The 16307-nt window shown below is 35.9% G+C and overlaps 1 protein-coding gene across 2 annotated transcripts in view; it reads right to left on the reverse strand.

Moving 5' to 3' along the window:
• Positions 1–8272: 8272 nt before the first annotated feature.
• LOC136027549 (uncharacterized) overlaps positions 8273–16307 on the reverse strand; it is a 59665-nt gene continuing 51630 nt past the window's right edge. For both annotated transcript variants that reach the window (XM_065704908.1, XM_065704909.1), the window contains exon 4: positions 8273–8738. In XM_065704908.1, the coding sequence (XP_065560980.1) occupies positions 8582–8738 (157 nt within the window). In that variant the 3' untranslated portion in view covers positions 8273–8581. The remainder of the gene's footprint in view (positions 8739–16307) is intronic.

The raw sequence follows: 16307 nt of genomic DNA on the forward strand, positions 1-16307 counted from the left end.
GGACTTACTGTAGTAACCGAATAGTTACTATTTCCGTTCCTAGCGGGAAAATGGTTACTGCCCAACCCACTGGGAACGAGAATAGTTACTGCCGGCAGTAACCGCAGTAAGTGATTTTCTTACCGTGCTCAAAAGAATGGTTAGCGCAGTAAGTACATAATTCACCTTCTTCAACAAAAATCTCATTCAACAAAAAATAAATATGGACAAGAATGAAGTAATGGAATATGAAGCTATTTGCTTGGAAGAAGGTGGGACAGTGATTTTGCAAAAGAAAGAGGGATCTGAGCCAGGTTAGTAAATTACCATATTTTGGGATCAACATTAAAGGACACCCTGAGTAGTAGGCTATCTATTAGCAAGTAGGTTAAATCAATGAAAAACTTATTATTTAATTTAAAGAATTCCATGTTTTCTGGCATATCCAGGCATAATTATTTCCTTAAATTGCCATTTGGAATCATTCTAAGGATTGACTTCTTCCAGGTAACATTGAGGCTCCATTAAATTGCCACATGGTAGCATTTTAAGCATTAACTCCTTTTAGGCTCTGTAAACAGGCCTAGGTGAAGTATTACAGATAAGTTGAGGATTTGTGGGCTGCCAAATCATTATTCTGAGACTGTCTTTAATCCTATTGAAGAAGTAGGCTAGGGTAGACTATTCAGAGTCTATTCCAAAGGATGGAAATTTTATCCAGTAAAATTCTAGTTGATTGACTTCTTGCTATCACTGAAATGGGTTAGGTTAGGAAAATGAAACTTTCAGGGATGGGTCTACAGGCTAAAGTATGTCCTGGGAAGGTATTTCAAAGTACACATCTCTACTCATTCTTGCTCTTGAGGGCATTGACCTTTGATGACCTCCAAAAATATTTATAGCTGAAGTTACATGTTTCCCATTGATTCTGCCAATCTATCCCTCAACCTTTAACTCCCTGTTAATTGAAGCAACTGTAAACAAAGCAAGAATAGGGGAAAAGGTAACAGGTGACAGAATACATTGGAACTACATAATTTTGGCTATATATTTGCACATTAGGCAGGTTGGAGATAAATTATAGTATAGAGATGCATGCTTTTCCCCTGTGTATGTAGGCTAAGTAGAAGGTCACTTGTACCTGATTCTGTCCATGTTGTTTTTAGTTGGGTGGGAAACATCCAAAGAAAGTTTCCTTTGAAAAGGAAAGGTGAGAATGCCCAAAAGTGAGATTGAATTTTTCAAAGCTTGAAGGTTTGCCCCTTCTGTCTGTTTAAAGGAAAATGGATTCATAATTGAAGCTTTGTTCATTTCAATCTTAAGGGTGACCTATATTTGTGACAATTACATTTAAATTTACTTGAGCTAGGAAACATAGAGCTCCTCTCTATTTAAAGAAAATCAATGGATATAAGTAGGTTTTATTGTATTTAAGCCCTAGGGCCATGGCAATCAAAAACAAATTAAAGAAGATTAACTTTAAAATACTTGACATTAAATAAGCCTAATAGTCACAAAGAAATACAAATAACAGAATTATACTTCTGTGTTCAGTTGCCAACCTTGAGCAACAGTCATAAATTTTTTAAATCTTGTAGAACATTCACCCCAATTACATTCACAAGCTATCTCTCATGACCCACACTGTTGTCCATACATCCACATTTCAAGGAAATAGAAGGACCATCATACTGGTATTCTTCATTTCTACTTATATTTAATGGGTTTGAAAGAAATTTTCTATGGCTAAGTCAGTAGGCCAGTAAAGGACCTGGTGGTCCTTTAGCCAGGTAGTGCAATAGGAAGCTAGGGACCAGCCAGCCTATGCTCTTGCATGCCCTTCCTTCTTACTGTCCCTAGATTTCCATCTGTACTTATTTAAAGTTAGGCCAATTCTAGCTGAGGTTAGTCATACCACCAACCCCTATCCAAAACCAAATAAACTGACAATGCCAGGAATTAAACCTGTACCCCTTGGACAAATCAATCCAACCCAGAGCGCCTACCACTTAGCAAGGAACACAAATTTGACCAGAGAACAATAATTATTTGAAAAAAAGTAGAAAATTCAAAAAAAAACTTGCTATAGCCTAGTTGTCCCACTACTATCCTGTAAATGCTATAGGCCCATTTTATTTAGACAAATCAATTTAAGACAGGTATCAACAAAACTCCATCAGGGATTGTATTTGCTTAAGATACAATCAAGCTATGTGAATGCTTAGTTTTGTGATATTCTAGCCTTGAAATAATAAAAAAAGAGAAAATGTATATGTTGTATTTAATTTTCACCAGCTCATTTGAGCAAAATCATTTGTGACAGCCAAATGCCCATGGTTGGCTCAGAACCTCTCTAAATACTCTGAAACAGAAGGAAAAAAAAAATTATACTAATCAGCATTAAACTGTCCCTTAAATGTAGACACGTGCATTTAATTCGAAACTGACGCTACTGCTAGTCAGCTTACTGTGCCGTTCCCACTGGTTCTACTACAGTAAGAAATGGGCAGTTACCGCGCAGTAACTGCAGTTACTGAAAAACCATCAGCTTGAACACACCCGTAATATATTTTTAAACCAGTCACTCTGTGTAGGATGTCTGATCAAAGAAACCGTGGAGGGATCATTAAGTTGGAAATAAAAAATTTAATAATTTGGAAGTGATGGGAGGCCGACCAGCCCTTTTTTTTCTACCTTACCCGTTTTTAACCCTTGAAGACATTTTCGAACCGTTTATTTTTATCTATGTTACTGAACAAAGTATTTACAGCATACATTACAACATAATGCTCTTTTGGGCTTGTCAAGAGCATGACGGAAGGCTGTCCAAAGTCTAGTAAACGTGAAAAAATAAATATATCCTCATTCAAATTTCATTATGCTGTCATTCAAAACTTGATTCAATATAAATATCAATATTCAACCCATCAACTAACAGTAGTCCCTCAATTACATAAAAAAATAAAAATAAACCACATAAGACCAATCCATCATCATTCTCCATCTCCAAGAAAAATCTATACAGCTTAGTATATGTTTATAATTTTTCCTTTTTTACATTTTAAATACTATAATTATCTAAAGGCTTTTCTTTTTAGCTGCCTCGAAAAATTAAAAATACCTCATAATTGGAAGAATATTTTTGTTGTAATTTTGTTGAAAAATATATTTTCTTTGAATAATTGAACAAAAAAGTAAGATTTCCCGCTGAAAGATTTTTAAAAGGTCATTCTACATCTCCCCCTAGATTCTAAAGAATTTATATTACTGTCTAAAACAAAACAAAAATGGCAAGTTTCTGGGAAATATTTTGAACCTCCAGAATTATCTCAGGCTAGACTCCCTTGATAGAAATGTTTCTTGTGTTTGAGTTTTACAATCAAAATGAGTGGCAAGTAAGCTATTAATGGAAGATTTCGATAAAATAAACCTCATGTAGTACTTCTGGAATCCTAAGAAATTCCTCGAATCTCCTTAATTGAAATAAATTTTCATTATTTTCCCCCCTTCTATATTCAAATTCATTTACACCCTCCCACCTTGTCCTTACTGATTCATTACTATTCTAATAATTCAGCCAACTTAAAAGCTCCATGGCAGGAATATAAGCAGGGGAGACTTACCTCTCCAGATATCCTAGAATTTTTCAACGGAGGCACTTCTGATTGAAATTACTAAATAAATCTCGAAATGCATCCCTATTTGAAATGAAATCATGTGTACGTCCCAGGTTAGTGAGATTAACCTTCCTAAATTGAAAACCTATAGAAAAACCTAAAATAAAAATCTTTTAAATAACACAAATAGGAGTTTTCCCTTCTACCAATTTTTTTTTGTTTTCAGGCTCTCCAGTCGCTAAATAAATCCCTTAAGCAAGCCCAAGGAATACTACCATTTGAAAACGTAACAGAAACAAACGAGCACTATAAGTAATATTCGAAAGGGAGTGACAATGACATCTCATTACGGGAGGCAAGGGAAGGAATATGAAAAATTATTTTAGCTGACCTATAGCCTTTTTTTTCCTAGCAATAACGTTTACAGTTTTCTTAAAATATTGTAATATGATTTATATTTTTCTTCTTAAACAGGGGCATTTCTTTGGCTTAAAGAAAAAAAAGTTTCTAATCTGGATCATTTTTACCCACTGGAATAGAATACTGTGTCAATTTTCAGAAAAATACTCTTTTAACAAGGCATTTATATATTGAATCCTGAATGTTATCTTTAAAATTGGCCAAATAAATATGATCATAAATTTCTGCATTAGAGTAATATTTCAAGTTTTCCTGCCAAATAGCAACTAATATTCGAATCTTACTTTAGGCTAAATAGAGGAATTATATACAGTAAGGGAATTATATCAAACTGGATTTTTTTTTAAGGGGATTGTAAAACATTGTATTGTAAAACAGAGAATGCTTCTTTAGCACTCACTGGAACTGAGTGCAAAGGAACCATTTGTTTAAAATTTAAACCAAAAGTTTAAACATTGAAAAATTCGATGTTTACTTTGACAATAAAGTAGCTTTTTTACTTATCATGCAGCTCAACTTTCAGTCCTAGAGCTGCGCTTCGAGACGCCATCTATTTCTTAAAGATAATACATTAAACAATATATTTCTCCAAATATATGTTCCGCAATAATATTTTTTCAGCAATTTGTAGCCTATTTGAAGATACTACTTTAAGCAGAAATTATGTTCTGATATTGAGAAGGCATGGAGTCATAAACCTTACTCACGTTAATTTTTGCTCGTTTTGAGCTTGACTCGGCTATTAATTGTAAATTCTGACCGCTTTGAGTTTCATTTGTATATTGATAGTGATTTGTGTTAATTTTACGCATGGAGGAATATTTGGCTTTATTTCTGCTCATTCTTGGCTTAACGGGGCTCTTTACTTTTCTTTAAAAAACTTGTTTTGCAGTTTTTCAAATTAATTTCTTTTCATTTTTATTGACATAGCATTTTTCATGGAAAAAATAATATTTTACATTTTTTCAGTTATTTTCTATGAGAATCAATAGTATGGGTAGCTATTTGTATGGTGAATTCAGACGAACTGAAATTATATTTGCATCCTTATGACAATCTATACACACATAACATGTTTTGGTTTAGTTCAACACTCCCCTCAACATTCTCTGAAAGACTTATATGAATACCCTTTGTCTTCTTGGACTAAGTTCAAAGCATGCATACTTTTCTCAATAACATTCACTATGTGTAAACAATTATTGATTTACCAAACTTAAAGACCTTGTCCTGAGGACTCGGGGGAGGTTGACATCCCCATAGACATAATTACTGGACCTTTCAACAATGCTGAACAAAATAACTCTTAAAATTTCAATCGGACATGGGAAAAAAGGTTTTCAGGGAGGGGGGCTAGTTGCTCTCCATAATGTTTGACTCTTATCAGAGAACTAGAACTATACATTTTAAATACAACGAGCCTCTTCTAGAGTTCATAAGACCACCCTTTCCACACAAACTTTATATGCCCCTCGTCATAACTTAAATACCTTACCCCCAGATTATGGGAGATTCTTCCCATCCAAAAGGTCTTATTATATGATTTTTGGACTCTTATAACAAATGGGTATCTAAAATTTTTATCGAAAACATTTGTGGACAATACGATGTAGGGAGGGGGTGGCTGATTTTCAATCCAATGAGCTCCTTCTGGAGTTTATACGACCACCCTCTCCATAAAAACTATAAACCCTCAGGGCATTGCTTGCAACCCTTTCGCTGAGGGCTGTAAGGGTTATCCACCCCAAAAACTTAATTTCCAGACCTATTAACTATGCTTAACAAAATGGCTACCGAAAATTTTTGATTAAATGTATTTTGAGAATTGAAGAGCATCGGAAGAGTTCATGTTGCCCTCCAATGAATTGTGACATTTAAAAAATGTAATTTCAATTTCTAATCGAATGAGCCTTTTTTGTAGTTTCTACGACAACAAATGGCTATTTCAAAATAACTATAATAATAATATATTATTTCTTTATAACCCACTTACATCAAAAGATAGTGGAGTAAACACAAACGACAATCAACAATAACATTAAATAAAAAAACTAAATGCTATCAGATGCATTTTAGGAAAGTATGAGGCGTGGGAGGGGGTATTCATCCTCCGATTACTTTGAATCTTAAAAAGGGCTAGGGGGGTTGTTGTTGTCATCCTCAGACATAATTTCTGGACCTATTAACAAGCTGAACAAAATGGCTATCTAAACATTTTGATTGGATCTGTTTAGGGAAATGGCGGACGTTAGAGGGGGGTTAGTTCCCCTCCAATCATTTTCGACAAGTAAAAGGGGCTTTTACTTATCTCCGAGTGATCGGAGGCTGGAGTATCAAACCTCTGATCACTCTAAATCTTATAAAAGGTACTAGAACTTCTGATTACCAGTCCAATGAGCCCCTCCGAAGTTTATGCGACCATCCTCTATAACAACCTAATATACCCCCCTGGTCGAAACTTACAACCCATACCCTGATGGGCGTGGAGTGGTGTCATATTCAACAAACTTATTTCCGGACTTTTTAACTACGCTGAATAAAATAGCTATCTCAAAATTTTGATAGGATGTCCTTGGGGAAACTGGTGGTTGTCAGAGGGGGGTTAGTTGCTGTCCAATCCCTTTCGACTCTTAAAAGGGGACCTATCCCCTTCAATATCCAATGGAATGAGCCTTTTTCGAAGTTTCTACAACTATTGGTGATTTCAAAGTTTTTATCAGATGCATTTCGAGAAAATACAAAGTGTGTTTTTGTGTGTGTGGGGGGGGGATATCCATTGGCCAATCACTCTGAATCTAACAAAGGGCTCTAGAAATTCTGATTACCAATCTAATGAACCTCCTTCAAAGTTTATACCGTCACCCTTTCTATATATACCCCCAGGGCATAACTTACAGCCCTTTTCCTGAGGGCTGTCATACTAAAAGACATAATTTCCGAATCTTTCAACTACTACGCTAAACAAAATAGCTATGTCAGCATTTGATTGGATGTCTGGGGAAATGGTGGGCGTAGGAGGGGGGATATTTACTTCCAAGTCACTTAAAAGAGGCACTATCCCCTTCATTTTCCAATCGAATGAGCCTTTTTCCAAGTTTCTACAACAAATGGCCATCTCAAAATATTTATGAGATGCATTTCGGAAAAATACGAGGTGTGAGGGCATCCATCCTCCAATCACTCTGAATCTTATAAAGGGCATTAGAAATTCTAATTACCGATCCAATGAGCCTCCCCCAAAGTTTATACGATCAATCTTTCTATAAAAACCTTATATGCCCCCAAGGGCATAGCTTACAACCCTTGTCTTGACCACTGAGGGGTTGTCATCCTCAAGGACATAATTTCCGGACCTTTCAACAACATTCAAAAAAATGTCTGTCCTATTTTGATAGATGTGTTTAGGGAAATGGTGGGCGTGCAAAGGAGGTTAGTTGCCCTCCAATCACATTTGATTATTAAAAAAGGCACTAGTTATTTCAATTTCCAATCGAATGAGCCTTTTCCGAAGTTTCTAAGACATCATATGGCCATCTCAAAATTTCTATCAGATGTGTTTACGGAAAATGCGGGGTGTGGGGTTATCCATCCTCAGATCACTCTGAATCTTATAAAAGGCACTAGAACTTACGATTACTAATCCGATGAGCCCACTCCGAAGCTTATACGATCGCTTTTTATATAGATATACCTTATATACCCAAGGGCAAAAATTACAGCCCTTGCCCTGAGGACTGTGGGGTGTTGTCATCCGCAACAACATAATTTTGCGGACTTTCAACTACGTTGAACAAAATGGCTCTTTCAAAATTTTGATCGAATGTATGTAGGGAAATGGTGGGCATGAGAGGGGATTTAGTTTCCCTCTTTTCACTTTCAACTATTAAAAAGGGCACTAGCCCTGTCAACCTCTATGTCAAGTTTCTACGACAACTCCTTCGATAGAAAGTGACCCATTCTAAAAAAAAAAAATAAAATAATAACAATAATACTACTATGTGCCCACATCGCTCTTTACTTAAGCAGCGCATGATTTTATAATTATTACACAGCTAATATAGCAGTATAAATTAATAAGTGCAAGATGTAGTGCTTCTTTTTCAAACAAAAAAAAAAAAAAACAATTCCATGACTAAGATTTTGAGCAAGATCGCCTCTCTAACTGACTATCTTTTTAATCAGGGTTCCTTAAATAATTGCTGACTCTAGGAACAGAAAGTAGTAAGTATATGATAAAATGTAAGAAAACGTTTAACTTAAAAAAGCTTTTCAATTTTTATTAAGTTAAAAGGAAAATAACATATCTCAGGTTTTCTTTTTAATTTTCTTGACTCCGGAATCGGTTCGTTGGCTGAGGAGCAGAGGCCATGGAAGAAGCAGAAGAGCTTGGATGAGCAGTAAATTCGTTTAGCGAGGGGTTAGCAAAAAAGATAATAATTTCAAAATGTTTAAGGGCTCTAATTCTTTTAAAATATTAAAAGGAGAGACAAAAAAAAGCAAAACGAGTTTTAATGCTTAAATGAACTTAAAGTTGAGAACCCTTGATTTTTCTTTTAACTTTAGAATTAAAAGAAGACAGGTCTGGTCTGTTGCAACGCCTTTTTCTGTGAAGAATTGAAGCTATCACACAAAAAGACGGCAACAGCATACAGACTTCTATTTATTATTAGTATATAGCGAAATTTACTGCTCAGCTCCACACTTAATAACTTAATTATCAACCTAGAAAAGAAAGAAGATGTTAATTGATGGGAGATAAAAGACCTGTAAATAAATGATGAAAAAAACAAAACGAAAGAAACAAGAGCTCACATGGCACTTATGGCGAGGTCGGAAGAGCCAAGAGCTCATATGGTATGAGCTCAAGCAAAATTCTAAGAATCAATAGATTGCTTTAAAAGGAAAATCAGAGGCTTAATGCCAGTCGGGATTTAAAATAAGAGCGCTGAGTCCTTCTAAATATAAAAATTCATTAAGATCCGATCACCCACTTACAATTTAAAAATACCTCAATTTTTCTTAATTTTTCCTCTCCCTGCAGCCCCCAAGATGTTCGAATCTGGGAAAACGACTTTATCAAGTCAATTTTATACAGCTCCCTGACACGCCTACCGATTTTCATCGTCATAGCACGTCCAGAAGCACCAAACTAACCAAAGTACTGAACCCCACCATCTGACTCCCCCAAAGAGAGCAGATCCAGTCCGGTTACGTCTGTCATGTATCTACGACATTTAAAAGCATTTTCCAAGCTTTCTGGTTTCCACTTCTAGCTCCCCCCAATATCAACAGATCTGGTCGGTATTTGAAATAAGAGCTCTGAGACATGAGTTCCTTCTAAATATCAAATTTCATTAAGATCTGGTCAACCGTTCTTAAGTTAAAAATACCTCAATTTTTCTAACTGTTCAAAATTAACAAACCCCAGCTCCCCCAAAGAGAAAAGATCCGTACCAATTATGTCATATCTCATATCTATAACTTGTGCTTATTCTTCCCATTAAGTTTCATTCCGATATCTCCACTCTAAGCGTTTTCCAATATTTCCAGTTTCCAAGATTTCTGTTTCCCCCCTCCAACCCTCTATGTACCCGGATCCTATTCGAATTGAAAATGAAGCATCTGAGACATAAAATTCTTCTATATCAAGTTTCATTGAGATCCGATTACCCATTCGTAAGATACCTCGATTTCACGTTTTCCAAGAATTCCAGCTTCCTCCTCCAACTCCCTTCAATGTCATCGGATCTGGTCGGGATTTAAAATGGGAGTTTTAAAGCTCAAAAACCGTCTAGATATCAAATTTCATTAAGATCTGATCAACCGTTCGTAAGTTAAAAATTCCTCATTTTTTCTAATTTTCCTGAATTACCCCCCCCCCCCCCCTCCAACTCCACCAAAGAGAGCGGATCCGGTCCGGTCATGTCAGTCACCTATCTTGGACTTGTGCTTATTCTTTCCACCAAGTTTCATCCTGATCTCTCCGCTTTAAGTATTTTCCAAGATCCCCCCCCCCCTAATGACACTGGACCCGTTCGGGATAAAAAATAAAAGATCTGAGTTTCAAGGTCCTTCTAAATATGGAATTTCATTAAGATACGATCACTCTTTCGCAAGTTAACAATACTTCATTTTTTCTATATTGTTTTTTTTAGAATTAACCTCCCCCCCCCACTCCCCCAATTAGAGCAGATCCGTTCCGGTTAGGTCAATCCCGTATCTAGGACTTGTGCTTATTTTTCCCACCAAATTTCATCCCGATCCCTCCACTCTAAACATTTTCCAAGAATTTAGGTTCCGCCCTCTCCAAACACCCCCATCACCAGATAAGGTTGAAATTTGATATGAGCTCCGAGACATGATATCCTTCCAAACATCAAATTTCATTAAGATCCTATCACTCCTTCGTAAGTTAAAAATACCTCATTTTTATAATTTTTCAGAATTAGCCCTCTCCCCCCACTCCCGCAAAGAGAGCGGATCCGTCCTGGTTATGTCAATCACGTATCTAAGACCTGTGCTTATTTTTCCGATCCCACCACTCTAAGCGTTTTCCAAGATTTTAGGTTTCCCCCTCAATTCTCCCCAATGTCACCGGATCCAGTCGGAATTTAAAATAAGAGCTCTGAGATACGATATCCTTCCAAACTTCAAATTTCATTAAGATCCAATCACTCCTTCGTAACTGAAAAATACCTCATTTTTCTAATTTGTTCAGAATCAACCCCCCCCAACTCCCCAAAGAGAGCGGTTCCGTTCCGGTTATGTCAATCACGTATCTAAGACCTGTGCTTATTTTTCCCACCAGGTTTCATCCCGATCCCACCACTCTAAGCGTTTTCCAAGATTTTAGGTTTCCCCCTCAATTCTCCCCAATGTCACCGGATCCAGTCGGGATTTAAAATAAGAGCTCAGAGACACGATATTATTCCAAACGTCAAATTTCAATAATATCCCATCACCCGTTCCTAAGTTAGAAATACTTCATTTTTTCCGAATTAACCTGCCCCCCCCCACTCCCCCCTCCAGATGGTTAAATAAAAAAACGACTATTTCTAATTTAATCTGGTCCGGTCCCTGATACAGTTGCCAAATTTCATCGTCTTGGCTTACCTGGAAGTGCCTAAAGTAGCAAAACCAAAACAGACAGACCGACAGAATTTGCGATCGCTACATGTCACTTGGTTAATACCAAGTGCCATAAAAACAAAGAACAGCTCTAAAACTTAAAAACTGACCCAGATATAAGAATATGCTAAGCCGGGATAGAATTACAGGAAATGAAAAAGCTTGTGACACTTTGGACGTGAAAGAAGAATTAATGACAGTCACAAAATTATTTAAAAATTATAAGGCCCCAGGTGATGGTAGCGTTGTGAAAGAGTTTCTTACATATGGCGGCGATGAGGTTAGAAATAAGTTACAAAAGATTATGAATATAGTTTTGAAAAGGAGGGGGAGTACTAGTGATTTTAGAAAACCCGAATAAACCCCTATAAAACAAAGATGATAAGAGTTTGGTAATTATAGATGTAGTAGTAGTCTGGTTTCTGAATGTAACAAATTACACAGTCTGATGATATTTCTTATACTTAGAAATTCTGCATGAAAAAATTCAAGAGCTTATCATGTATGAGTTACTTGTTGTTCCTAGAGCCAGAAACTATGTGAAGAGATCAAACAGATCGTGGTAACGAACTGTAGAAAGGAGCGACCCGGCTCAATAGTAACCAAAACTCTAAAAAATTGAATTTTGATACCAATAGTTACATAAAAAGAATCGCATTTTAATGCTGTATTTTAAATATATAAGTTTCATCAAGTTTAGTCACCCATCAAAAGTTACGAGCCTGAGAGAATTTGCCTTATTTTAGAAAATAGGGAGAAATTAATTAGAAAATAACAAGTTTTTTAAATGAAAGTAAGGAGCAACATTAAAACTTAAAACGAACAGAAATTACTCCGTATATGAAAGGGGCTTTTCTTCCTCAACGCCCCGCTCTTTACGCTAAAGTTTGACTCTTTCTCTTACCTCTACTTTTTAAAACAGTAAGAAACTTTAGCGTAAAGAGCGAGGCGTTGAGGAAGAAAAGCTTCTTTCATTTACGGAGTAATTTCTGTTCGTTTTAAGTTTTAATGTTGCTCCTTACTTTCATTTAAAAAACTTGTTTTTTCTATTTAATTTCGGGAAGTTTTTCAATTAATGCATATTTTGATCTTGGCTCTCGGCACATAAATAATTAAAACAAAATTTGCATATTGATTAATTGCAATTATCGGGAGACTTTAAGAAAAAAGGAGTTAAGGAGGAGGCCCAGTTCCCCTCCAATTTTTTTATTACTTAAAAAGGCAAGTAGAACTTTTAATTTTTTTACAAACGTTTTCATTGGTAAAAATTAGGGTTCAACCCTCGTCGATACCTCGCTCTATACACTAAAGCTTAAATGTCCCAATTCCTTAAGAATGACCTCTGAATCAACAAGGCCGTAGAATAAATAGTAGAAATTACTAAAAATACTTTAGCGTAAAGAGTGAGTTATAACGAGGAGGTAAACCCCTCATATGCGTAATAATTTTTGATCGTTTCAAGTTTTAATGCTGCTCCTTACTTTCAGTAGAAAAAACTTTTCATATTTATTTTTTCATTGTTTGTTCAAACAATGCAAGAAAATCCCGCACCCCTTCATTGAAATTATCTTCCCCCATGGAAATATCCTCCCACGTAACCCCCCCCCAACTCTCCCCCCTAAACCAAAAAAAATCCTAAAAACGTCTGTAAACTTCCCAGTAACCATTACTATATGTAAACACAAGTCAAAGTTTGTAACTTGCATCCCCTCCCACGGGGACTGCGGGGGAGGAAGTCGTCCCTAAAGATACAGTTATTAGGTTTTTTGACTATGGTGAAAAAAATGGCTATCTCAGAATTTTGATCCGGTGACTTTTGGGAAAACATGAGAGTGGGAGGGGGCCAAGGTGCCCTCTAATTTTTTCGGTCACTTAAAAAGGGCTAAAACAAAAACAAAAACAACAGCAAATAAACATGCATCCGTGATCTGTCTTCTGGCAAAATATGCGAAATTCCACATTTTTGTAGATAGGAGCTTGAAACTTCTACAATAAGGTTCTCTGATACGCTGAATCTGATGGTGTGATTTTCGTTAACATTGTATGACTTTTAGGGGGTGTTTCCCCCTATTTTCTAAAATGAGGCAAATTTTCTCAGGCTCGTAACTTTCGATGGGTATAACTGATCTTGATGAAACTTATATATTTAAAATCAGCATTAAAATGTCATTCTTTTTATGTAACTATTGGTACCAAAATTCCATTTTTTAGAGTTTCGGTTACTATTGAGCCGGGTCGCTCCTTACTACAGTTCGTTACCACAAACTGTTTGACAACCCCTAAAAGTCATAGAATCTTAACGCCAGCAGATTCAGCGTATCAGAGAACCCTATAGTAGAAGTTTCAAGCTCCTATCTACAAAAAATGTGGAATTTTGTATTTTTTGCCAGAAGGCAGATCGCGGATGCGTGTTTTTTTTTCAGGGGTGATCGTATCGACCCAGTGGTCCTAGAATCTTGCGAGAGGGCTCATTCTAACGGAAATGAAAAGTTCTAGTGCTCTTTTTAAGTGACCAAAAAAATTGGAGGGCACCTAGGCCCCCCCCCTCCGACGCTCATTTTTTTCTCCAAAGTCACTGGATCAAAATTCTGAGATAGCCATTTTATTCAGTGTAGTCGAAAAACCTTATAACTATGTCTTTGGGGATGACTTACTCCCCCACAGTCCCCGTGGGAGGGGCTGCAAGTTACAAACTTTGACCAGTGCTTACATACAGTAATGGTAATTTGGAAGAGTACCGACGTTTTCAGAAGATTTTTTTGATTGGGGGAGGGGGGGGGTTGAGAAGAGGGGGATATGTTGGGGGAACTTTCCTTGGAGGAATTTATCATGGGGGAAGAAAATTTCGATGAAGGGAGAGCAGGATATTCTAGCAATATTTTAAAAAAAAAGCGATGAAAAAATAAATAAGGAAAAGTTTTTTCAGCTGAAAGTATGGAGCAGAATTAAAACTTAAAACGAACAGAAATTATTATGCATTTGATGGGCTCACCTCCTCTTAATGCCTCGCTCTTTACGCTAAAGAATTTCTAGTAATTTCAACTATTTATTCTACGGCTTTTGTGATTTAGGGGTCATTCTTAAGAAATTTGGACAAAATTTCAGCTTTAGTGTAAAGAGCGAGGTACTGACGAGGGGGCGAACCCCCTCATATACGTAATAAAACATGAGAATACAGAAGTTCGTTAAGTAAGCTAATTTATAAATTACGCATATCTTTTACTATTAAAAACATTCGTAAAAATTAAAACTTCTAGATACCTTTCTAAGAAAAAATCGGAGGGCAACTAGGCCTCCTCCCCCGCTCCTTCTTCTCAAAATTATTCGATCAAAAGTATGAGAAAGCAATTTATCCAAAAAAATAAATATGCAAATTTCGTTTTAATTATTCATCTGCGGATGGCCAAAATCAAAACATGCATTGATTCAAAAACGTTCAGAAATTAAATAAAAAAAAACATGTTTTTTTAACGGAAAGTAAGGAGCGACATTAAAACTTAAAACGAACAGAAATTACTTCGTATGTAAAAGGTGCTGCTTCCTCATCGACGCTACGCGAAAGTTTTTTACTGTTTTAAAAAGTGGAGTTAAGAGAAAGAGTCTAAAGTTAGCGCAAAGAGCAGGGCGTTGATGAGGAAGCAGCACCTTTCACATACGAAGTCTCTTTCATTCATTTTTATCTTTTTTAACTGTTTAAGCTTCTCATAATTCTAATAATAAGCTTCTTCTAATAATTTTGACTTGAAGACGCGCAATAGTCTCGAAATACAAGAATACAGCAGACGATAGTGAGAAAATAGAGCAATATAAATATAGTTATACAATATTATATAGTTATACAATATACAATATTATTTAAAAATAAATAACATAGCAGAATCTGAACTACCCTTCCGAAGAACTTAAAAGAATCTTTGTAGTATTTGGCGCTAATTAGATTAAACATAAATTATTGCGAAAATGAGGTGTGCCCCTAATGTATTTTTTTTTTTTAGCACTTTTAAAACGCTTCTTATTCTTATATTAAAAAGAACCTGAACTGAACTAAATAACCCTTGTGTTTCAGGAGTTATTCTTAAACAATTGGGACAAAGTCAAATTTTAGCGTTTATAGCAAGGCATTGAGGAGAAGACATCACACCTCATATACGGTATGATTTCTTTTCGCATTAAGTTTCAATATTCGACTTCTATACATAAAAGTATATCGCCTGCCTTATTTTCACAGTTTGTTATACTCATGATTTTGGGCTTTATTGCATATTTTATCATTGCCTCAGTCAGTTCACAAGTACATTATTTTCGCTATGTAAAATTTTGCCTGCTTTTCATACTTGTTTATTAACTTCGAATAACTAATGCAATACTTTTATCCAAAGTTGAAAGGTCCAGCGTCCATTTAGTAAGAGTAGGAACACAGTTTCCCCTGTTTCTACTTGCTTTATTCAAACAGGAAAGAACAGGTTTGGGCAGTAAAAATAGGAATAGTAATTTCTTTGCATATTTCTATTCAGATATTACACTTGAGACGAAAAGAAACAAAGTAATGTTTTTTTTGAATGTACAATAAAGAAAAGGGCTCAGAGATCCTGGGCTAGAAAGTCTTTATAGATTTGTTGGCCTTCAAGAAGGCCGTTGGGAAGGGGGACTGGGACAGTTAAAAACACATTTAGAAACCACTGACCACAAAAATCATTCTTTGTGCCACCTTTGACGCTTCAAAGCCAATTTTCAACCAAATGAGCCTCTTCTAAAGTGAAACAACCATCCATTCCATAATAACCTTAAATGCCCCGTGACATAACTTACAACCCTCACTTTTGGCTCTGGTGGTTTGCATCAACCCCAAGAGCCTTGTTATATGACCTTAGGGCTATTTTGAAAAAAAAGACTGTCTTAAATTTTTTTATTCAATATATTTTGGGAAATCAAGAGTGTTAGGCAAGTGAACCCATTCATAAACTAAGACATTTTGAATTAAAATCATGTAGTTGGGGCCATCAAACCATTGCTATTTGTAAAAAAAAGTCAAGGCAGATAGTCTATGTGAGTTAGAGGTAAATCTGGAATAAACCCTTTATAGTAATGTATGAAAATGATGTCATTTCACTTGTTGATAAATAAGTTTATCATACAGTCGTCCATAAATCATTCCTAGGGCAG

Source organism: Artemia franciscana, chromosome 5 (genome assembly GCF_032884065.1).
Source record: "Artemia franciscana chromosome 5, ASM3288406v1, whole genome shotgun sequence".
Lineage (NCBI taxonomy): Eukaryota > Metazoa > Arthropoda > Branchiopoda > Anostraca > Artemiidae > Artemia > Artemia franciscana.